At 36.0% G+C, this 20,281-nt stretch overlaps 1 protein-coding gene across 6 annotated transcripts in view; it reads left to right on the top strand.

The window, feature by feature from the left end:
• The first annotated feature begins 3,494 nt into the window (after positions 1–3,494).
• Positions 3,495–20,281, top strand: part of PDF1B (peptide deformylase 1B) — a 26,614-nt gene continuing 9,827 nt past the window's right edge. Inside the window, exons 1-8 of one of the 6 annotated variants that reach the window (XR_016050848.1) lie at positions 3,495–3,901; positions 4,367–4,505; positions 6,264–6,456; positions 16,412–16,512; positions 16,716–16,826; positions 18,318–18,380; positions 19,036–19,159; positions 19,292–19,389. Coding sequence is in view for 1 of the 6 variants with exons in the window: in XM_006840659.4 (XP_006840722.1) it covers positions 3,688–3,901; positions 4,367–4,505; positions 6,264–6,456; positions 16,716–16,826; positions 18,318–18,380; positions 19,036–19,137 (822 nt within the window). In the remaining 5 variants the exon portion in view is untranslated. Of the gene's footprint in view, positions 3,902–4,366; positions 4,506–6,263; positions 6,457–16,411; positions 16,513–16,715; positions 16,827–17,914; positions 18,381–19,035; positions 19,160–19,291; positions 19,763–20,281 lie in introns of those variants that run through there. The other 5 variants (XR_016050849.1, XR_966545.3, XR_016050847.1 and 2 more) reach the window with 5 other exon arrangements.

Raw genomic sequence — 20,281 nt, 5'->3', positions numbered from 1 at the left:
GGGATTGCGACCCCTTGGCTCATCAGCTAGATTTTGGTGACTCGTTAATGAGCCCCTGCTTGGACTGTGGGTCATGGGAAACACTGGGTCGGTTCGATAAAGCAAGTTTGGTTTGTAGTCCACAATTGAAGGTAGAGTTCCTCATTATTACATATTGAATTCCTAAACCATATGGATCCATTTCCCATCATATTAATTTAATTGTGTTCATTTTATTATAGAAATTGTTTTAGATTTCTTATTTGAATTTTTATGAATCTTTTAATATTTTATTTATATTTTTTGGACTTATAAAAATGAAGTAATTAATTTTAAAGGTTATAGAAATTCAAATAATGTTTTATTGTTTTTTTTTTAATTTTTATAAAAAATTACATGGGGGCTCATAATTCACATGGCCCCACCAGGTATGTGGGTGGGGCCTACATGTGCCACATATGGGTGGCACACCCCACCCCTTGGATACTTTTTTGATTACTTTGTGTTGAAGTTTCAAATATTATGGAAAATATGTTTTAAGGGATATGGTCAATTTGAGTATATAGTAAACACTGACCTTATCTTATTTAAATATGGTAGCATATATTAACTTGATAATATTTGACATATTCTTATGGAATATATGAGATGGAACATGCTACTTTACGGAATGAACAATATTTTATTAGATTTAATATTGATGGGAAAATGGTTTAAGGAAGGGGGAATAATAGTCCATGCACCTTCCATAATGTTGATGACCCATTTATAAAATGGATGACTTAGATTTCTCATCCCACAAGTCACATTGATCAACGGTCTATATTCAATATCAAGAAAAAGACAAACTATAGGAAACCTTAAGAAACCCTGAACCTAACTTTGCACTATAAATATGAGTGCTCTCCCCCATCTAAAGACACCTCTCTCTCTCTCCCATATACTCTCTCTCTCTCCTCCCTAAGGGCCACACCCCTCTCTCTCCTCTCAGGCTTTCTCCCTCTAACTCTCTCTCTTTCCTAAGACCCATAAGGGCATGCCCCAACCATAGGTCTCATTTTCTCTCTCGCTTGGTCTCATTTTCTCTCTCTTTTGACCTAAAGTTTTAAGGGTTGAGAAAATTAGGGTTCGAGCTTAATTATTTTGGAGTGATGGTTTTGTAGAGATTTAAGGATGGTTCCCTAGTTTGGCCAAAATTAACTTTCTCGGTGCAAGATTGAAGCTAAACCGCTGATCCTGTGCCATTGGATGTGGTGACTCGGTGTGGGGTGTAATAAGCCCGGTTGAGGTAATCTCTGACATCTTCTCTTTTACTTTCTTTTTCTTTTATTTTATATTCTCAGGCATAGTATTAAGTTGTAAAAATGACATCTAGTAGTTGAGTTTTATTTTTATTGTTGTCCTACTTTATTTTGAAATATTTTTTTATTGTAAAAAGATCATCTGTAAGTGATCCTTTTGCCAAAATACAAAATGGATGATTATTATCATTAAAAAAAAATTGTATTCCCTGACAAAAGATCATATAAGGCTAACTTTCAATAAGCCCATGTGGATGTCCAGCCAAAATTAAATTTTTATGTATAAAAAGGGTATTTTCATAAAAAAATGTACAATTTTTTACTAGGGGGTTTCTAGTAAGAAAGTATATTTTTGGATAAAAAATGGGAAAAAAAAGTTTGGTTGAGGGCAAGTTGCATATGAAGTATATTTGTGGGATTCTTTTTGTAATTTTTTCAAAAAAAAACACCTTTTATCTCATCCATTTCCAAAAGTCTTTCCTACCAAAAAAAAATCTCTTCTTAAAGGTAGCCTATTAAAATAGACATTCTCGTAACTAAAATGGTTTCTTTTTCCTTGTAAAAGCTCCCTTGAAATGATTAATAAAACTTCTTTCAATGCTAGCCAGTTCAATTACCTCCACACCCCTAACTTCAATTTTATCAAATCTTGCTCGCTGACCCTTGCTCTGATTTTCCCTCTAACCTTGAGGCATATATCCTCTTTGTACTAGATCCAGCCTTTCCCCATAAGAGCATGTTAAACACGGTTCATGGCAAAATCCTTATTTCCTCTATCATTTATGAGCACATATATGTGCTCCTACGGGGAGTAGATTGTACATCTACTCTCTCGTCTCTATCTACTATTCATTAAAGGATAAAGTTTTTAAGTTTTATGAAAACAAAATAAAGCCTTACTTCAAATACCCATCTAAAAAGAATTTTCGGTAATAGAAATCTCCAAGATGGCTTTAAAATTAATTTCCAACATTGATAGTAATTTTTTTAACTAAAAAAATGCACAGTGAACACTTAAGGGCCGTTTGGATACCCGAAAATATATTGTTTGTGAAATATATTACTGTGTAATACATTACTTGTAAATAGATTGTTATTGTTAGGCTATGTCTAGAAGAAATATAGGAAATGCATTACCAACATTTTACCAGCATGTGCCTATAAACTATCATTTCTTTCTTTTTTGTCACAAAATTCCACTAAAATGCAGAATTATCATTTCTTTTTTTTTTTGTCACAAAATTCTGCTAAAATGCAGAATTATCATTTCTTTCTTTTTTGTCACAAAATTTCACTAAAATATGAAATTAAAATCATCATCACACCATTCCAAAAAGATTTATAATAATAACATCATCACCATTTCAAAAAGATTTTCTAATAATAACATGTACCATTTTACAATCATCATGATACTATTTCCTACTTATTTTACATGCCTTTGGCACTTACATAGAAGCACATGTCTTCTACCATGACATTGGTTTCAACATGAGAAATCATTGGAACAATATGATTGGAATAACTTGATTTTATTATGATAAGCCTTATTTTTATTTATTTTTTATAGAAGTCTTTCAAATATCTCTTTATATAATTTCAAATAAACAATAAATTTATGATACTAAATTCAAAATCTCTATGGTACAAGGGAACAAGTTTGATAAATAAACCCGAAGGTTTGGTAATTGCAGTATAAAATTTGGAGGTATTGGAGGAGGCTAAAGAGATATGTTATTAATGTCTTTATGAGAATTATGTTGTGTGAAATTTTTTATTATGATTGTGTTGTGTAATTTATCATTGATTACTGATTTTTATTTTTATTATTTTTATATGATAACTGATCTCTTAAGATAAGGGGACGAGTTTAAAAAGGGAGGAATTACCTATGCGAGAGTAATAGATTTTTTATCTATTATCGCGTCGTAATGGATTTTTTGATTTTTGGGGAAATTTGATGTAATCTATTTCTATATCTTTACGATTAAGTGTACGCAAACAGAAGAAATGCCATATTTCTTTACAATCTATTGTCACGTAATAGATTTTCAGATACCCAAACGGCCTTTTATTTATTTTTTGTTCTAAATGGATGGTCTAGATAATTTGTTACCATATATAATATTTTTAACACTTGAAATCTTAATTTTTTACGATTATATTATTCAAGCCGAGTTCATCAATATAAAGGTTTTCCAATGTTAAAATTAGGATGCGTTATGAGCTTACTTACTTTGATAGGACCGCAGCCCTGTCAAACCATTTGCCTTTTTAAATGTTCTTTTGCTCGAGGGTGCAGTTTTACAGCGTAAGTTCCTGGCGGGAGCATTGCTCATTTGCCCTGCTCTGAATACAAGTTTAGATAGAGAGAGAGAGCGCGCGCGTGAGGGTGTGAGGGTCACCAATGGCCTGTGCGTTGCGGCTCCAGGCGTCACCCTTCCTGCGAACCCTGCTCTCATTCCTATGTCCAACACCAAAACCCCATACATGTTATCGCCTTAACCGGAACCCTAATTTCTCTCTCTTGTTGCGCACTCGTTCCACCTTTGCAACTCCCATGACTCCTGTAATGCAGGCCAGAAGAGAATTTTGTTTGGAAGAGGACGGAATCGCTACACGTTAGTTTAATTTCCAATCTCTATTTGTTTACTACTCTTTAATAAATCCTGTGTTACTTTCTTGAATTTTGGTTTTGAATCCTCTAGCCACTAATATTTCTCTTTTATATTCGAACTTTGGATTGAAATTTAGTTATACTTAAAGGCTGCACCATTTAATTATCAGCTAACTATTCTATTGACTAGTGTTTATACGACATAATTTTAGTGGAAACGATTAATTGCATTTTTAATTGTTGAACTATGCTTGTTGATGAAGTAGTAATATGATGCTCTTAACAAATCATTAATTCTTACCAAAATCTACAAGTTAATTTCAGGTTCTCTTAATTTTGTTTCATTTAAGTTCCTTTTTGTTATCATGCTTTCCCGTGCCCAGATGTTTCTTTGACTACCTATCAGGTGAAAGATACTCTGTAAGATTGGGAATTATCATGTAAACTGATCAATTTTTTATTTTCTTAGCTGCTGATTTGAGTTATGAGGCTCCCTTGAAAATTGTTGAGTATCCTGATCCAAGACTCAGAGTAAGAAACAAGCGTGTCAGTGTATTCGATGAGAATCTCAAGGAATTAGTTGCTGAGATGTTTGATGTTATGTACAAGTGAGTTTTCCATTACCATTTATAAGTATTTATCTTGATTTTTGCTGGCTGATCACTAGGAAGATTTGCCAGGCACAGTTTGTTTCTTGTACTTATGTGCAAATTGCAATGTTATAATCGATTTCCGTAGTCCATTACATTAGTTGAACCTCTATATGGGCATATGAATATGGTACAGGTTATGGGGGGGGACTAGAGCCATGGGGTTATGTCTAAGTTTAGTGAATACTTTTCCATGAATAGAAAGTTTGCAAGATCGAGGGGGTTATTGAACAATTTCTCTTTTCTTTTGCGATGGGTTATTAAAAAAATTCTTTGGCCACATACTCACACAAACAAGAAGAAGATGGAATAAAAGTCCCAACCACACGCACAATACATTTTTTACTAGACAGAAAATGCACATAAAAATATAAAATCCTAAAATGCTCTATATTTAGCAAATTAACTTTTATATTTTCAATTTTATGTGTTAAATTTTATGTGTTAATCAGAATTGATAGCAATGTTAATCTAACTTGACTTCTCACCCTGTGTAGGCAGTGGCCAGTTCAAACTGGTCAGACTCGCCTGTTGATCAAATAGATTGGTCTGGAAAATATATTAGAAAAAGAAAATCAGAAACTTGTTAAAACCACTATGAATCAGTCGGCGCAACTGGTCGAATTGGTTGACCCCCACAGTTCAGTGATCAGACTGGTTCCTGGTGCACGTGGTTGGACCAGCCAGTCCAGCTAGGTCTTAAAATTGATTTATACCTGTGGTTTTTAACCTGAGGTTGTTTTTCTTACCTTTTCATGCTTGAAAACAATTAAACTCAAAACCTTTTGAACATTCTTCTTTTTGTTGTCCTACTTCTTAGTTATCTATCTAAACACATTACAAGATCTATTGAATGCTTGATTTACATGAATAAATAGCTTATTCAGTACCCAACTGACTTCAGTCAAATGGTTACCACTTATTTGAATCACTCTGAGAAAATCCATGTGCGGTGTTATCAGAAGTAAGGGGAAAGAACATTATTTCCCTCCTTTTGGTGTTATTTGGCTTGTTTATGGACTGTATGCAAATGTTGCTGATGTTTCCAAATGTGACTGTATTTTTAACTTATTTCAATTTGTGGCACCTGTCAAGTTTATGCTGCTTGCTTCTGTCTAGGTTGATTTTCTTTTTGTTCACATTCTTGGTCTTGAAATCATTCCAAACTCAAAAGTGAAGTAAGCTCTCCTAATTATTTTTTTAGGTCTACATAATTTGTATTATTATAAGAGAACTCTAGGTGAAATAATTTTTGAAGCAATGGAGTTCCTCTACCATCCTTTAGCTTGGATACCTATAAGGTTAAACCTTATTGTCTTTAAGCATTGAACTGGTCCAGAAATAAACTAGTTGACATTGGACTATAAACCGGTGTTGTTCAATATACAAGCAGATTGGTTATTATAAAGCAATATAATTACTCTTTTTTGTTAAGGAAACAATTTCCCCTTACGGTGGTGCTATAAATGTTTTTGTTGACCGTAGTGATTTGATTTGCTCTAGAGCACTTGGGACAATTGGAAGGTCAAGCGGCATTGTCTAACTTACATCCTGTTGATATCTAAGTTTCTATTTTATCATTTGGAAGAACAAGTTTCTGTGTAACATTTACTTAAAACAAAAGAAAATCTGAGTAGCAATAAAAAACAATTATTCGTAAACATTGTTTTTTTTTGTGAAGTTGTTAATTGGTTGCAAGCATTGTTTATTGTGCAGAACTGATGGCATTGGGCTATCAGCACCCCAAGTGGGAATCAATGTTCAATTAATGGTTTTCAATCCTGCTGGAGAACGTGGAGAAGGAGAGGAGCTGGTCCTTATTAACCCGAAAGTTTACAAATATTCAAAAAAGTTGGTCCTGTTTGATGAGGGATGCTTATCATTTCCTGGGATTTATGCAGATGTAGAGGTGATGGTTAAGATGCAAAACCCTGTACTAGATGAAGCTGCAATTTTGCAATATATGTTGTGGCTTAATTGTGGCCATTCTGTGTATGTGTCACTTGTTTCAATTTATATTCTTTGCAGGGCCACTTTTTGTCACAGTGTTCTTGATATACTTTTTTTTCAGTACATGAAATACAATTGAATTTTGGTGACCTTATTGTGATTGTATCTTAAAATTACACATCTTCTCATTATAAAAAAAAATTGCACTTCTATGATGCCGAATGATATGGGAGTTCCTGTTTCCACAAAATATACTCTTGCACCTGTTGTTCTGCTGAGCTTTCTAATACATACTCAGAAGTGGGACTTGTTTATTCTCTCTTTTGATGAGCTCATAATAGGATATTTGAGGTAATTGTCATGCAACAAGATACTAGGGGTGGTATACTAAGAATTTCAAGTTTATTTTTTACTACATCAAATGTCTTTGTTAGTGATGTAGGATTCTACATGTTGTTACATGCTCTCTCAGAACATAAGGAGGTCAAATTGAGAGTCTGAAACTTTCCAGTTTCAGGTTGTACATGGAGTATAGAAACACATGGTATATATCCTCAGGCCTACATTTTTATAAACTATGCATTCTCCAGAAAGTGTCCCTAGAATGTGTTTGCTTGACACTTGGCTACTAGAATAATCATAAGGGTAATATATTAGTTATTTTCGAGGAACCTAATGAGTACTTAAAAATATCTGTAGATAGAATGTGGTAAATTTCATGATCCTTTTTATTGGGACGGATTTACAAAATTACTATATTTTCTTTATGAATTTTTGGTAAAAGTTTTACACCTATTGTTTCTGGCATAGTTACTGAAATTTCTCACCCTAGGTGGCAGTTATGCTTCATAATCCTGATTCGGCACTTCCATCTAGGAATATTCATAAAACCCATTTCCATTAAGTTAGGAATCTTGATTCCACATTTACTGAATCTCGTTTCGATTTTTTTAGAATCTAGATTTTCATAGCATCAAATTTATAGGTGCACGGAACCGTGATTCGATCAAGATGGAATCTTGCTTTTGCCTTTTTATAATCTCGATCCAATTTTTATGAAATCAGATACAAAGTAGACATCAAATCAAATAAGTAGTATATTGTGAAATAAATTTGGGGATTCTTACAAAACTTGCTTTTCTACAAGTGTAAGAACTTCCTAACTAATTCTAAAAGAGAATTCGGAAAGTGTATTGGGTTCAGTTCAATTCCCAAAGATTAAACATAGAGCATCAAAAAGACACAAATGAAATCTCATTTTCAAGTATATATATCAAAAACAAATTCTCATTTTCAAGTAGAAACATGATAATAGTTGTATTTTTTTGTTAACATGAACATGACTTCCCTATTGGACTAATGAAACATATTGCTATTTCCAAAATTATTATTATTTAACATATGATCGATGTTTAAGACAACTCCATCATGTTCAATTCCAAGCTGGTCATGCCTAGGGAAGCTAGTGTAAAACTTTACCACATCTTTTCATGAATCCTGAACCTATGTTATATGTTCATGCTAGGCGTTTTCTGTAAGCAATGCGCTGTATCGGAACTTGGTGTAGTAAGAAATAAGAAAGGTTAGCTAACGCGTTTCCTGGAAGCGACACGCTGCAATGACATCTAAATGTTTTAAAATTTAGCCGGATTAAGACGTAATATATTGAATGCAAGTTTGATAATAATAGGAGTTTAAACGAGGAAGTAGTTAAGATTGACGGCCAAGAAATACCTAAAGGAGATTATTTTTGATATATTGAGTCGATAGTCCAGGAGAATGGAGAGGTCGAGAAAGATGCCATGCATAGAATTAGAGTTGGGTGAGCGAAGTGGAGATCTGCATCAGAAGTTTTATGTGATTTGCTGCATACTTAATGAAACTAAAAGGGAAGTTTTATAGGACGGTTGTAAGAAGAGCCATGCTTTATGGGCGGAATGTTGGGCCGTCAAGAAACAATATATTCATTGGATTAGTGTAACTGGGAAGATGGGTGAGTAGCAAGACAAACAAGGATAAAATTCGAAATACATACGAGGGAACTTAGGGGTGGTTCCAATAGGTGATAAGATGAGGGAAAATAGACAGGTGGGCTAGCCATGTGCAGCGTAGATCTAATACAATACCAGTTAGGAAGGGTGATTTGGTTCAAGTGGAAGGTTCTGAAAGGGTAAGGGGAAGGCCCAAAGGGCATGGATGGAAGCGGTGAGAAGAGATATGGTGACTTACAGCTTGGCTGAGGGGTATCGACCTTGAAAGTGTAGAATGGTGGACATGATTCCTGTAATCAACCCCAAATAATTAGGATAAGGCTCAGATAATGATGACGACGATGATGACGATGATGATCAATGTCTAGAATCTATGGGTGTTGTGACCTATACTTAATATCATTCCTAAATTTTGAGAACTCAAAATAAATATCTTGTTTTTTTAAACTTCATTATTGACAAATCAAATATTTTTACCTCAGAAGGTCATTCAATACATTGATTTCAATACTAGGGGAGCCCTTATTCAGTTATTTATGACCATGGAGGATCTTGAATCCAATACTAGGGAAACCTGGCGAAGTGTACTGAATACATCAATTCCAATACTATGGGATTCTTGATTAAGAATACTCTAGAACCTAGAACCTTTGGCCTTATGAAACGCGGTTCCTATTGTTCTTTGTCGCAATTCCAAGTAGTTAGGTGTGTGATTCCATGAAAGTAGGGATCTTGATTCCAATTGGGTAGAAACTCGATTCCAAAAATTCATGAATATCAATTCCGATTGGGTTGGTGTCCGATTCTGAAGAGGTGTGAAGCTCAATTCCATTTGGGTTGGAGCGTAATTCCGGAAAATTAGGAATCTTTAATTCAGTGGGGAAGACAGGCCCCTACCCGATTTTTCAATAGATTAGGGAGTTACATTTTGAAGGTGTTAATTGGGGTTTTCAATGGTAGGAATGGATACCATGATGTGGTGACTGAGTGTGGGGATGCTACCACCACGACCCCAAGAATCTCGATTCTTGCAATGCATATTGTATGGACTGCGATTCCAACAATAGGAGTCTTCTAGCCGCCAGTGATTCTACTCTTCCATTCCTAATTTGATTTCAAATCTCAACCATTTCTAGCAACTATGGTTTCTGGTGTGTTTTCGGATACAAACATATAAACATGTGTATGTCAGTCCTTGAAGTATTCATATTGATGTTTAAAATATCCACCTGTATGCTTAATGCATACATGCAAGAAATGTGTGCCTCGTAATGAGACCGACTTGTGTCTCCATGTGTTCCTTCGTATTAGGCTTGAGTAGTCATCTAAAATCCTCGAGGGGACCCATGTGAGGAATATTTTAAGATTCATTTTCGATTCAATCAGGTTTCAAAGGATCTTCTACTACCACAATACCAAGTGATATTGCTGTAGTTACCAAATACATCAAGATGGGGTTAAAAGTGTGACATAGAGCACAACTACTAGTTCATGTCCCAATTGGAAAGTGGATACCATTTAGTTGTTAGGTTTACAATATTGTCATGTTTTGACTTTTTATTGTTGTTCTTTATTCTTCATTATCATGAGATATTTTAATTTTATATCATAGATATATGTGTATATCAATAGGAGACAAGCTGTAAATTTTATAAATAGCCCTTCAAAGAAGAACGCATCCATTTGGTTATTTTCCCAACCATTTTTGGGGTAACAGTGTTGTCAAAAGACTCAAAACCTTAGTTTTTGTTGGAGAAATATGCTCTTGGAGGCTACTTTTAGATAGGGCTTTGCTCATTTTTAGGACTAGACAAGAATCTGCAACTTATCTTTTATGAAGTTATTTTCCCTTACCTTGAAGAACCATGTAATGTGGAATATGTGGTGGATAAACATCCTGTGCAACATTTCATATACCCGCTGATACCACTATCAATTTCTTTAGGATTAGACATGCTACCATCTTCCTCATAAGGTATGAAGCATGTTACCATCTTCATCTTAAGGTTGAAGATGAGTGTGTATGCTGAAGGCCAATCCCGAACCCAATTAGTTGGATATGGGGAATCAACCATAAAATCTTGTAAGAGAACACCCTAACTTTCCTACGAGCCCTAACCGCCGTATATCCTAGCTTCCTCAAGATTACTTAGGTCCTAGTTTCCTACTTCATCATCGTAGTGTCCTTCAAGCCTAAGTAAATGCCACGTGTATAAGCGTACGGGACCTTGGTGACCACGTGTGTATAGACATTTGTTATCATGGTGACCACATGTCATCATAGTGACCATGTCTATAGACGTGTCATAATGGTGACCATGTCTATAGACGTGTCATAATGGTGACCATGTATATAGACGTGTCATCATGGTGATCAATGGTGCCCCCTAGGTAGGCACCGTGTATTGAGATGCTGCGGAGTATTTCTTTTGGGACAGTGGATGGGTTGGATATTGATGTGGTTTAGGTTTTCGTTTTTATTTTCTTTTACGTAGTTAGGGTTTTTTAGGAAGAAACAATGGAGTTTGGTCTTTAGATTTTGTAAAGATTTTAACAATATTTGGGTCATTTACTATTCTAGATATATTAAGGGCAATGGTGTTGTTTTATTTTGTTGTAGAGAATTGAGGGGTGGAATTGGAAATGAATTTTTAGAGGATGAAGAGTGAGGATTTAATGAAGATTAGGGTTTCTTATGGTGCAAGTAACTTTCTAAAATTTATACTAATATGTAAGTGTTCTATAGAAAAAAAGGAGAGAAGGAGAATTGAGTTTGGTCTTGAGAAAATCCTTTTGAGTTGACTCCCTTACGAACCCAAAGAGAGGGTATATTCTCTTACATTTGTTACTTTATTCTTATTTTTTTTGGTTTAGTTTATATCTCTCTCCCTCTTCCCTACATCAAATGGTACGAGTCTTGAGATCTGTACCGCATTACACTATAAACAACATCTCATCATCATCATCATCCAAGCCTTATCCTAATTATTTACGGTTGGCTAAGGTCCCGGATTCATGATACGATGTGGTTAAGTTTCATGCTGGCTGCCCACCTAACGGAACCCAACTCCGTACCCAGGCTTGGGACGGGCTAAGGGAAAGTTTAAGGTCCTCACCATTATTAGACCAATACCATCAAAAACATCTGTTGATCCATTTTTGGACTACATGGATGAAATATTGAGAGAGTTCAAAAGACTTGGATGAAAGCCTTGACAAATTTGTCAAAATTTGTCATTTTTCCCCCCTTTTAAAAGGGTTTTTGGGGGATATTCTAAACCCCCAAAATCAAAACCGTGCCTTTTAGAGATAAACTCCCCAAACACCACTCTTTTGTGATTTATCGAAAGATTGATAAATTTTCGATATCTTCTCAAAACAAAGACAATAGTCCGTGGGTGTTTTTGGAGCTTCTAGTAGTCGACTTTGAGGAATTTTGGCGACCCAATTGACAAGGTTTGCAGCAACATCGATTTAATTTTGACATTTTAAAAGTATTAGCATATTTGAATAAGTGTTTTGATTTGATTTTGCTATAATGTATTATGTTGTGAATCATTTTTATTCCTTTACTTTTTTTTTCTTTTACGATATATTTACATGTTTTTAGTTGAAAATTGATTTTTTTTTGTGATTTATTGAATTTTTCCTCATTTGGAAGATGAAATTGGGCTTTTGTCAATAGTCTTAAACGTTGAATGAAATTAATATTTTATGAATATTTGATATCCAAAACCAAATCTATTCATTAATAAATAATAATTATAATATAACTTTCATCTCAATTAATAATCCACTTGTCTCTGTTCCTGGTCTATGCCTTTTTGAACATTGCATGAAATACGAGTGCTGGAGGGCACAAGAGGTAATGGCATTGTAGTCAACCTCCTAGGATTACATGGCTTCATTGGCATCTCACTTCTTCTTCGGAATAAGTTCAAGAATCGAAAGTTAAATGTGAACGGGGTAAAAATTTGTAGTTGGAACAAAGTGGAATAGTCAATGAAGGAGAAATCTTGAATTTCTTTAGCTTGAGAACGGGCTTCTCCAAACCCCGAGAGAAGGATGAAGTTAGGGTTTGCCTTTTTTCTTTTATGTGGTCATGGCTTATTTCTTAAGAAATAGTTTAAAATTTCAATTAGATTTTATGGATTCAGGTCATTTAGTATTGTAGAGTTTTAAGGAAAACCGTGTCATTTTATTTTGCTGTAAAGAATTTAGGGTGGAGTAGGAAATTAAATTTGACCAGATGAAGGGTGATTTAGTTTCTTGTGGGATGACTTCCACAAGAAAATTCACTTTGTAAGTTGGAACAAGGTTTGCTTACCCAAAAAATATGGGGCTGCATTCACAATCTAAGAAATACGAACTTGGCCATACTAGAAAATGGTGGTGGCACTTTACTATGCAGCAAAGCCTTCTTTGGTGTGAGATGATACAATTTAAGTTTGGGATGCCCGGGCCAGAATGGTTCCCCAAAAGAAACTTTTATCATAGTCTTGTTCAGCTTTTGGAAAGGGATCTATTTTTTGTCAAGATTCAAGGCGAATAACGGTCGAAACATTCTTTGTTTGAATGACCTCTAGATTGACCACCAACCTCTTAAATGCACTTAGTACTCAGTCTTGTGTACTGCGCAACGTGCACAACACAAACCACTCAATGTGCACTATTCATGCGCAAAGTGTAGCAATGCTTCCCGCTTGTATGACGAGCGTTGTGCACTTATGCACCGTACGATTTGCACTGTGTTCCCCATACACATGCGCGTTCATGTTCTAAGAAATATGAACTTGACCCTACTAGAAAATGGTGGTGGCACTTTCTCATGCAGCAAAGCCTCCTTTGGTGCGAGCTGATACAATTTAAGTTTGGGATGCATGGGCCAGAATGGTTCCCCGAAAGAACTTTTATCATAGCCTTGATCAGCTTTTGGATAGGGATCTATTTTTGGTCAAGATTCAAGGCAAATAACGGTCTAAACATTCTTTGTTTGAATGACCTCTAGATTGACCACCAACCTCTTAAAGACTCTTTGCTAAACGAACTTATTTGCAGCTGTCAAAAACCCAAGAGCTACTATTGCCCATTATATAGAGGTTAACCAAGCACGTATAGTGTGGAGCCCCACCTTTAGAAGGGCACTGAACGACTTAGAAACTCAGTAGTTCTCCTCCATGCTCCCTGAGCGTAACTCCTTATTCATTGAAGGAAATGGACAGGTCAAATCATATGGGCCCTTAACACACTTAGGCAACTTCTCAGTTTGCCCTTTTTACCTTGCTCTTAACTCCAATCCCAAATCCACTACACAAATTCAATCGTAAGCATGGCTCAACCCGATCCCACCACAGGTCCCAGCCTTCACTTGGCCGGTTCTTGCCATAGTTGTTGGGATCGTAGTAGGACCAGGATCGGGATCGGGATCGGGATTGGGATTGGGAATGGGGGATCATGTAATGCTAATATATCCCTATGGTTGGGAGCATTGACGATAGTCCATATAATGCATATGTGAGAGATCTAGATCCCAAATGTTAGGGATCTAGATCCCAACCTTTTGGGGATTTTGATCCTAATTTTTTGGGATCTCGATCCCAACCTTTGGGGATCTTGCTCTCAACTTTAGAGCGTATGTATAGTCTAGGACTATATATATCTGTGAAAGCATTGAGCTCTCTATTTATAGCTAGCAAGCAATGCAACTATGTTATACGTATACTTGTGTTGCTAGTTGGCTTTAAATGAAGAAAATCATGAGTTTGGATGCAATCTTGGTCCTTAAGGTTGGGGTTGAGATCCCTAACCATAGGAATAAGGATATCTAGCAGTGGGGGAGATGATGGAGCTTAAAACGTGTTTCAGGCAGGCTCTGAGGACCTTGGCCAAGATCTTGAAGGAGCTATTGATCAGGCTTATGGGCCTGAAATCCTCAAGTTCCAAGGCTCCTTTAATCTTGGGTATGAGGGCTATGAAAGTGCCATTCATGCCCTTATGGATAATGCCCCTCTCATAGAATTCTGAGATGAAAGTGAGATAGTCGGGACAAAAAACGTCCCAGAATTTAGGGATCAAACTATCTATGGGGTATTAGGGATCAAAATTTAGATATTTGTAGATGAATAATAAAAGGTCGTACTCAGATCATAAATTCACAATAAAAGAGTAAGTATAAAGATTACATGGATGGGTTTTACTCCTCTGCCTTATTGGTAGATCTGTTCCAAGTGACTCTATTGAGAACTTATAGATTTTCATCTCCATTGTCACATGGTCTTGGACTTTGGGGTTGAGTTTCATGTTGCACAAATTGACATCGTTCATGATCCAACCCTTAGAATCAATATCATAATAAGTATATAAATCAGCAGGGCTGAGAAAATACCCTGTTGCATGCAAGGCCTTATGTAGCTCGCTGTTCACTTATCATCTACAAATAATACTGTCTCCCATATAGTCAAATTTCTTTGGAATATCTTCCTTAGCAACCTTCATTACCTTGTAAATCGGATCCATAATTCATTCCTTCTCACTTTCCACCATGCGCAAGACCTTTACCCATGGATCAAATGCTTGGACCAACCACCCTTTCCAAAGTTGAGGTCACAAACAATATTCGACACTCTCTTTCCCTTCTTGCACGACTTGCTCTTGGTCTGTTGTTCAGAGACAAATACGGCACTGAGTTATCCCTGGCCTCACCAACTTGTTATTCTATGTGAACTTCCTCATCATGGCCAGACTTGGGTGTGGTTGTTTATAAAAACAATGATTTTCTTGCTTTCTCCATTGTCTTTCAACTTACTCATCTCTGTAAGAATGAGCTCGATGCAGTGTACTGTGTTGGGTGTCCAAAATGCATGGTCTCTTCTCAAATAATAGCTTGGCAGGTCTGCAGCCATATCTGTACTGCTCACCACCACCTCCTTCATATGTTGGTCTACCATGCTAAATATGAACTCTGAGTTATGAGCTCATATGCATCAATTGACTTCAAAAACATCATCACCATTGGAGAATTCCCCAAATTCATGATGCTTTTCCCCCTCCTATTAGTCCATGTACTCTTTCGGTATTCTAACCCCATACTTTCCCCTTGCACTCTTATAGGTCTTGAAATACTTGTTTGTGAGCTTCACAACTTCTCAAGTAAGGGCTTCTTGAGCTCATAAGGTACAGGGGCCTTCAACCTAGTTCCAATGTTCCATGATACCAGCATAAATGTTGTGTCTGTTATGTCTCTAAAGAATTGAGTACTTATACATAAAAGCTAGTACAACAAAATAAAAGAATTATATTGAATAAAATGATGAAATATTTGTGTATTTATATAATTTATTTTATTAGTTCACATAAAACACAGTGGCTAAATGGTAGTTGAGGCACTTCCATGCATTGTTCGAGGTTCAAACACTTAAATGTACTCTGCATAACACTTTTTCCTTATATAACATAATTTATTCCATTTAGCTCGTTATAATGCTTTCTCTATATAATATAATTTCTTTACCTACTGCAATTAAGCTGCAGTGGTGGAGTGGTGGCTTTGCTACTCCTTGAGATCCCAAGTTCAAATCTTGGTGGGCCTCTTCAATTATTTTAACACAAGTGGGTCTCTGTGTCGACATGGTCAGAGTATGGAAATGTGTTGGCATGCAACACGAAGCTCATGTTGGAGTGTTGGCACTATCCTAAGGAAGATCAGTTAACTTAATCCTAAGGCATTCTTTTCATTTTTTATAGATTAAACAAATTTCTTCTCACGTTAAACCACTAATTTTTAATGCAGCGAGTGTGGATTGAACATGTGCCCTTCAGATATTCCATGATAGGATTTTAGCTTGTTTCTCTCAAATCATAAATAAAATGTAATTTGCTGCTCTTTTGGGTTGAAATTTTACTGGAAACGTTGTCTTTTTTCAGGTGCATATGTTATTCTTCTGATGTACTTTCTAAGAATATTTCATATGAATGGACTTACCTTTATATCAGTAATTTGTTTCCTGGTCAGCTATGATGTGGCGGTAATCAATTTACTATTCTGCAACCTTTATAAATGCGCTCTATTTGATAGCATTTTGCGCTTATTTAAATTGTGATTGTGACTTATCCTGATATATTTCTGTGATAGGTATCTCCTTTTCAGTTCTTAACTTTGAGAAATTTAAATCTTGATGGTTATTGTTGTCTATTGAGTTAATTGGATCATTAATTATTGCCCTTGCAGAGACCTACTTCGGTAAAGATTGATGCTCGAGACATTACTGGGGCAAAGTTTTCGGTCCATTTAAAAGGTCTTCCTGCACGGGTTTTCCAGCATGAGTTTGACCACTTGCAGGTTGTCTGTTCGGACTTGGAAGAGTTTTTATTCCCATTTCTTGTATCATGTGCACCTTTGAGGACGGGCTTGAAATATACTAGTTCAGATGTATACCCAATCCATATGAGTTGTTTTTATGGATGCCTCTAAGTCATTACCATGAAAATTGCACCTGGATTACTTACGATACCACTCTCTAAGTCATTGTCCTGTTTTTCCACTGAGTGGAATTGATCCAAACTGGGGGTTGCTGCATTTGTTAGCTTTTCTAGCCAACTTCAATCTCTGGTTGATGATGCAAGTTTGACTCAAACTTGAACTGAACCATTTTGGACTTCTAAACTTGCCTGTTGGGCTAGAAGTGGCTGGTTCAAGTGATATAACCTTGCAATTGTGGTGCCAAATCAATAGGTGCATGGATATAGGCATTCAGTGGAGTCAACTCGTAAGAATCCATGGTAGAAGAAGACAACTAGCATGGATATGATTAAAAAGTGGTTGATGAGGAAAGTTGAGTTACAATGTAAATAGCAGCCACTGAATGCTTCTATCTATAGGAAACTGGGTAATTGCCTTGTAGACATCATGGAAAGAGCTGTCTCTATAATGTTGAGTGCACTTCCTGCATGGCTGGAGAATATGTGCTAATTGACTTTCTCCCATTTGTCATGGAAGGGGATACACCCATCATTATTTCTATCCTCAATGGAGCACACACACTGTTGAGGATTTTTTAGGTTTGTTTCATTTGATCAGTGCTTATTGTGATCATCACTTCCATCTGGAAATGGACAGGAATGTGGTATAGCTAGCTAACTAGGTCAAGTAATAATAAATAAAAAGTGCCGGCCAACTAGGGAACTTCTAGTTTGATCTTTAAGGTGCGAGGTAGGGGTTGTTTTTGGCTCTTTGTGGAAGTGGAGTTTTCACTAATTCTGTTTCTCACTGATTTCCATGCTTCCAACTGATAATGAGAAGTTGAGTTTCTAAAAGAAACGTAGGTTAGTTTATCATATTTTATTGGATGTCTAGATTTTAATAGCTAGGTAAAACTACTGTTCGATATTTAAAAATTTTGACAGGCAATTTGTGTCAATCTGGAACAGAAATTATGGAGACTGACCCAGATCTGTAACAATGATCTGGAAGTTTATTGTAAATATTGGCAAACAACAGTCAACACTCTTGGACCAGAAGATCTAACATTTCAACAAATCGTGGTTTCCTCACGGTTTCTGGTTATCAAATTGTTCCAGATTGGGCACGACTACAACGTAGCACATGGGGCATTGTGCTTTGGAGTACCAATGTTTATCTACATATGATTTTTCACCTTCCTTTTAAACTCATTTAGCACCAAGTAGTCACTAGCCTTTAAATAGCCTATTGCTACTTTAATACCTGTACCAGAGCCTTGACATTTTAGATGTGTTACTTGCAATGATAATTGCTTAATGTGTTTTCTTGGTGTGAAGCGCAGGACCTAATTTCGGCCCATTCTATTTGCAGGGAATTCTTTTCTTTGAGAGAATGACAGAAGAAGTTCTAGAGAGTATTCGTCCAGGTTTACAGGTCTTGGGCCTTATCTTTGTCTTTCAACATAGTTGCTGTTTCATTCTCTTTCCTTGATGTTCTAACTTTTACTGCATGGTATGCGAACACATTGGGAGAATAGTCTCATGTTCCCAAAAGCATACCTTATATTTATTCAGGGTATAATGTTAAGAATTAGCCTTAAAAATATTAAAAAACTGATAAATTAGCCATTTAAGATTTATGTTGATGATTGTAAAATTTTAAATTGTTTATTGGTGTAAATTTTGTTATCATGAAAACCTGAGTTTTAGAGTGATTATGGAAAAAGATGATCATATCATGGAATAAGGAAATGGGTCATCTTTTCTTAACTAAGGAGAGATTGGAAATCAAAAACTTCCCAGGAAAATATCTCTTCCCAGATGATGTGTGTCCAGGTAGAGAGCCGTAGTGCACCAACACAAGTTTCTCTTCTCACTCAAGTTTTATTTTTCACATTTCGTTTTTTCTAAGGTGAAGGGCCTCGTGGAAATGTGACTTGTAATTCTTGCTATTTAAAGTATTACTATCTATGAAAAGGAGATGTTTGTTATGCAGATGTGCCATACCCATTTCTGGAAGGAAGAAAAAATGGAGACCTGACATCCTTTCTGATGTATTAATTATTAGATTTTGCTTATTTGTTTAATAGGCCTTGGAAAAGAAGTATGAAACTCTGACTGGATTGCCGAGTCCAGAAAGCATCACTAAACGTCAAGGAATAAAGGCGATAGCTGGTTTTGGAGCTCCATGAAGAGACTTTACTAGCATTCTTGGTAATTTTACGAGCAGTTTCTACTTGCCCGTTGGCTACCCGTTACAGTTTTCTTAGTTTTGCGTTTGAGAACTATTCTGCAATGTGTTTAATTTCTTCAATGCAATTGTGTTAACATTTATTAAATAAACAGCTACAGGCACTATTTGTGGGAGAACTGAAGTGGGCGAATATGCATTCTCATATTTAAGAGGTTTATGTGATTCAACTATCAAAAGAGACAAAAGATGAGTAAGTTGCAGTTGCTGAAGGTTTTTGTATATTCTGCATAATATTACTGCTGCTGACATGAGGAATCAACATTGAGTTTGCTATAGTGCAATTTTTGTATGTTAAAAAACAGTGACCCAATTATATTGAAAGTGCCCATGCTTCAGACTGGTTCAAAAAAATGCCCTCTTTGATAATCTATTTAAACCTTTCAGCATCTTGATAATTTCTTAAGACATCTCAACTTCTCATCTGTGAGAGGAATGGCAACTGAACATGTGGGAGAAACTGTAGAATGTATTTCATGTCCAAGATGTTAAATGGACAAAACTATTGACGGTTTTGGATGTTTGTTTGGTTCTCTAATGAAACATTGAGGCATTTTAATAGTTTATACAAACCCCTCATTTTTTATGGTGTCCGGTGCATACATGGAATTTTATGCAACTTAATATTAATTAAACATGGGCATTGGATAACTAGATTATACTGTTTTGTTGCTACAATGAAAACTTTCCTTTATTATATACTCTCAACAAAATCCAATAGGCGACAATGTGCATCATTGACTGGGAAAGTAGACTTAGGTGGGCTGGCAATGTGCATCATCGACCTAGAGCTACACTGGTAAGGAAGGGAAATTTGGTTCAAGAGAAAGGTTCTAAAAGGGGAGAAGGCTCAAAAGGACATAGATGGAAGTAGTGAGAATAGATATTGTGACTTATCGTTTGACTGAGGGTATGACGCTTAATAGAGTGGATGGAGGAACATGTTGTGTAGCCGGCCCAAATAGTTGGGACAAGGCTTGGACGATGATGATGTACTCTCAACAAAAATTAGTCCTTTTGCAGCATGCAGCATGGTTATTGGATTTACAGTTGTTTTAGTGTAGGGTATTGCTATATGGTGGGTG

Source organism: Amborella trichopoda, chromosome 3 (assembly GCF_054954075.1).
Source record: "Amborella trichopoda isolate Santa Cruz 75 chromosome 3, AtrichopodaSantaCruz75HAP2 v2.0, whole genome shotgun sequence".
In the NCBI taxonomy this organism is placed as follows: Eukaryota; Viridiplantae; Streptophyta; class Magnoliopsida; order Amborellales; family Amborellaceae; genus Amborella; species Amborella trichopoda.
Note: the sequence above shows the minus strand (reverse complement) of the source record. Positions and strands in the feature narration are given on the sequence as shown.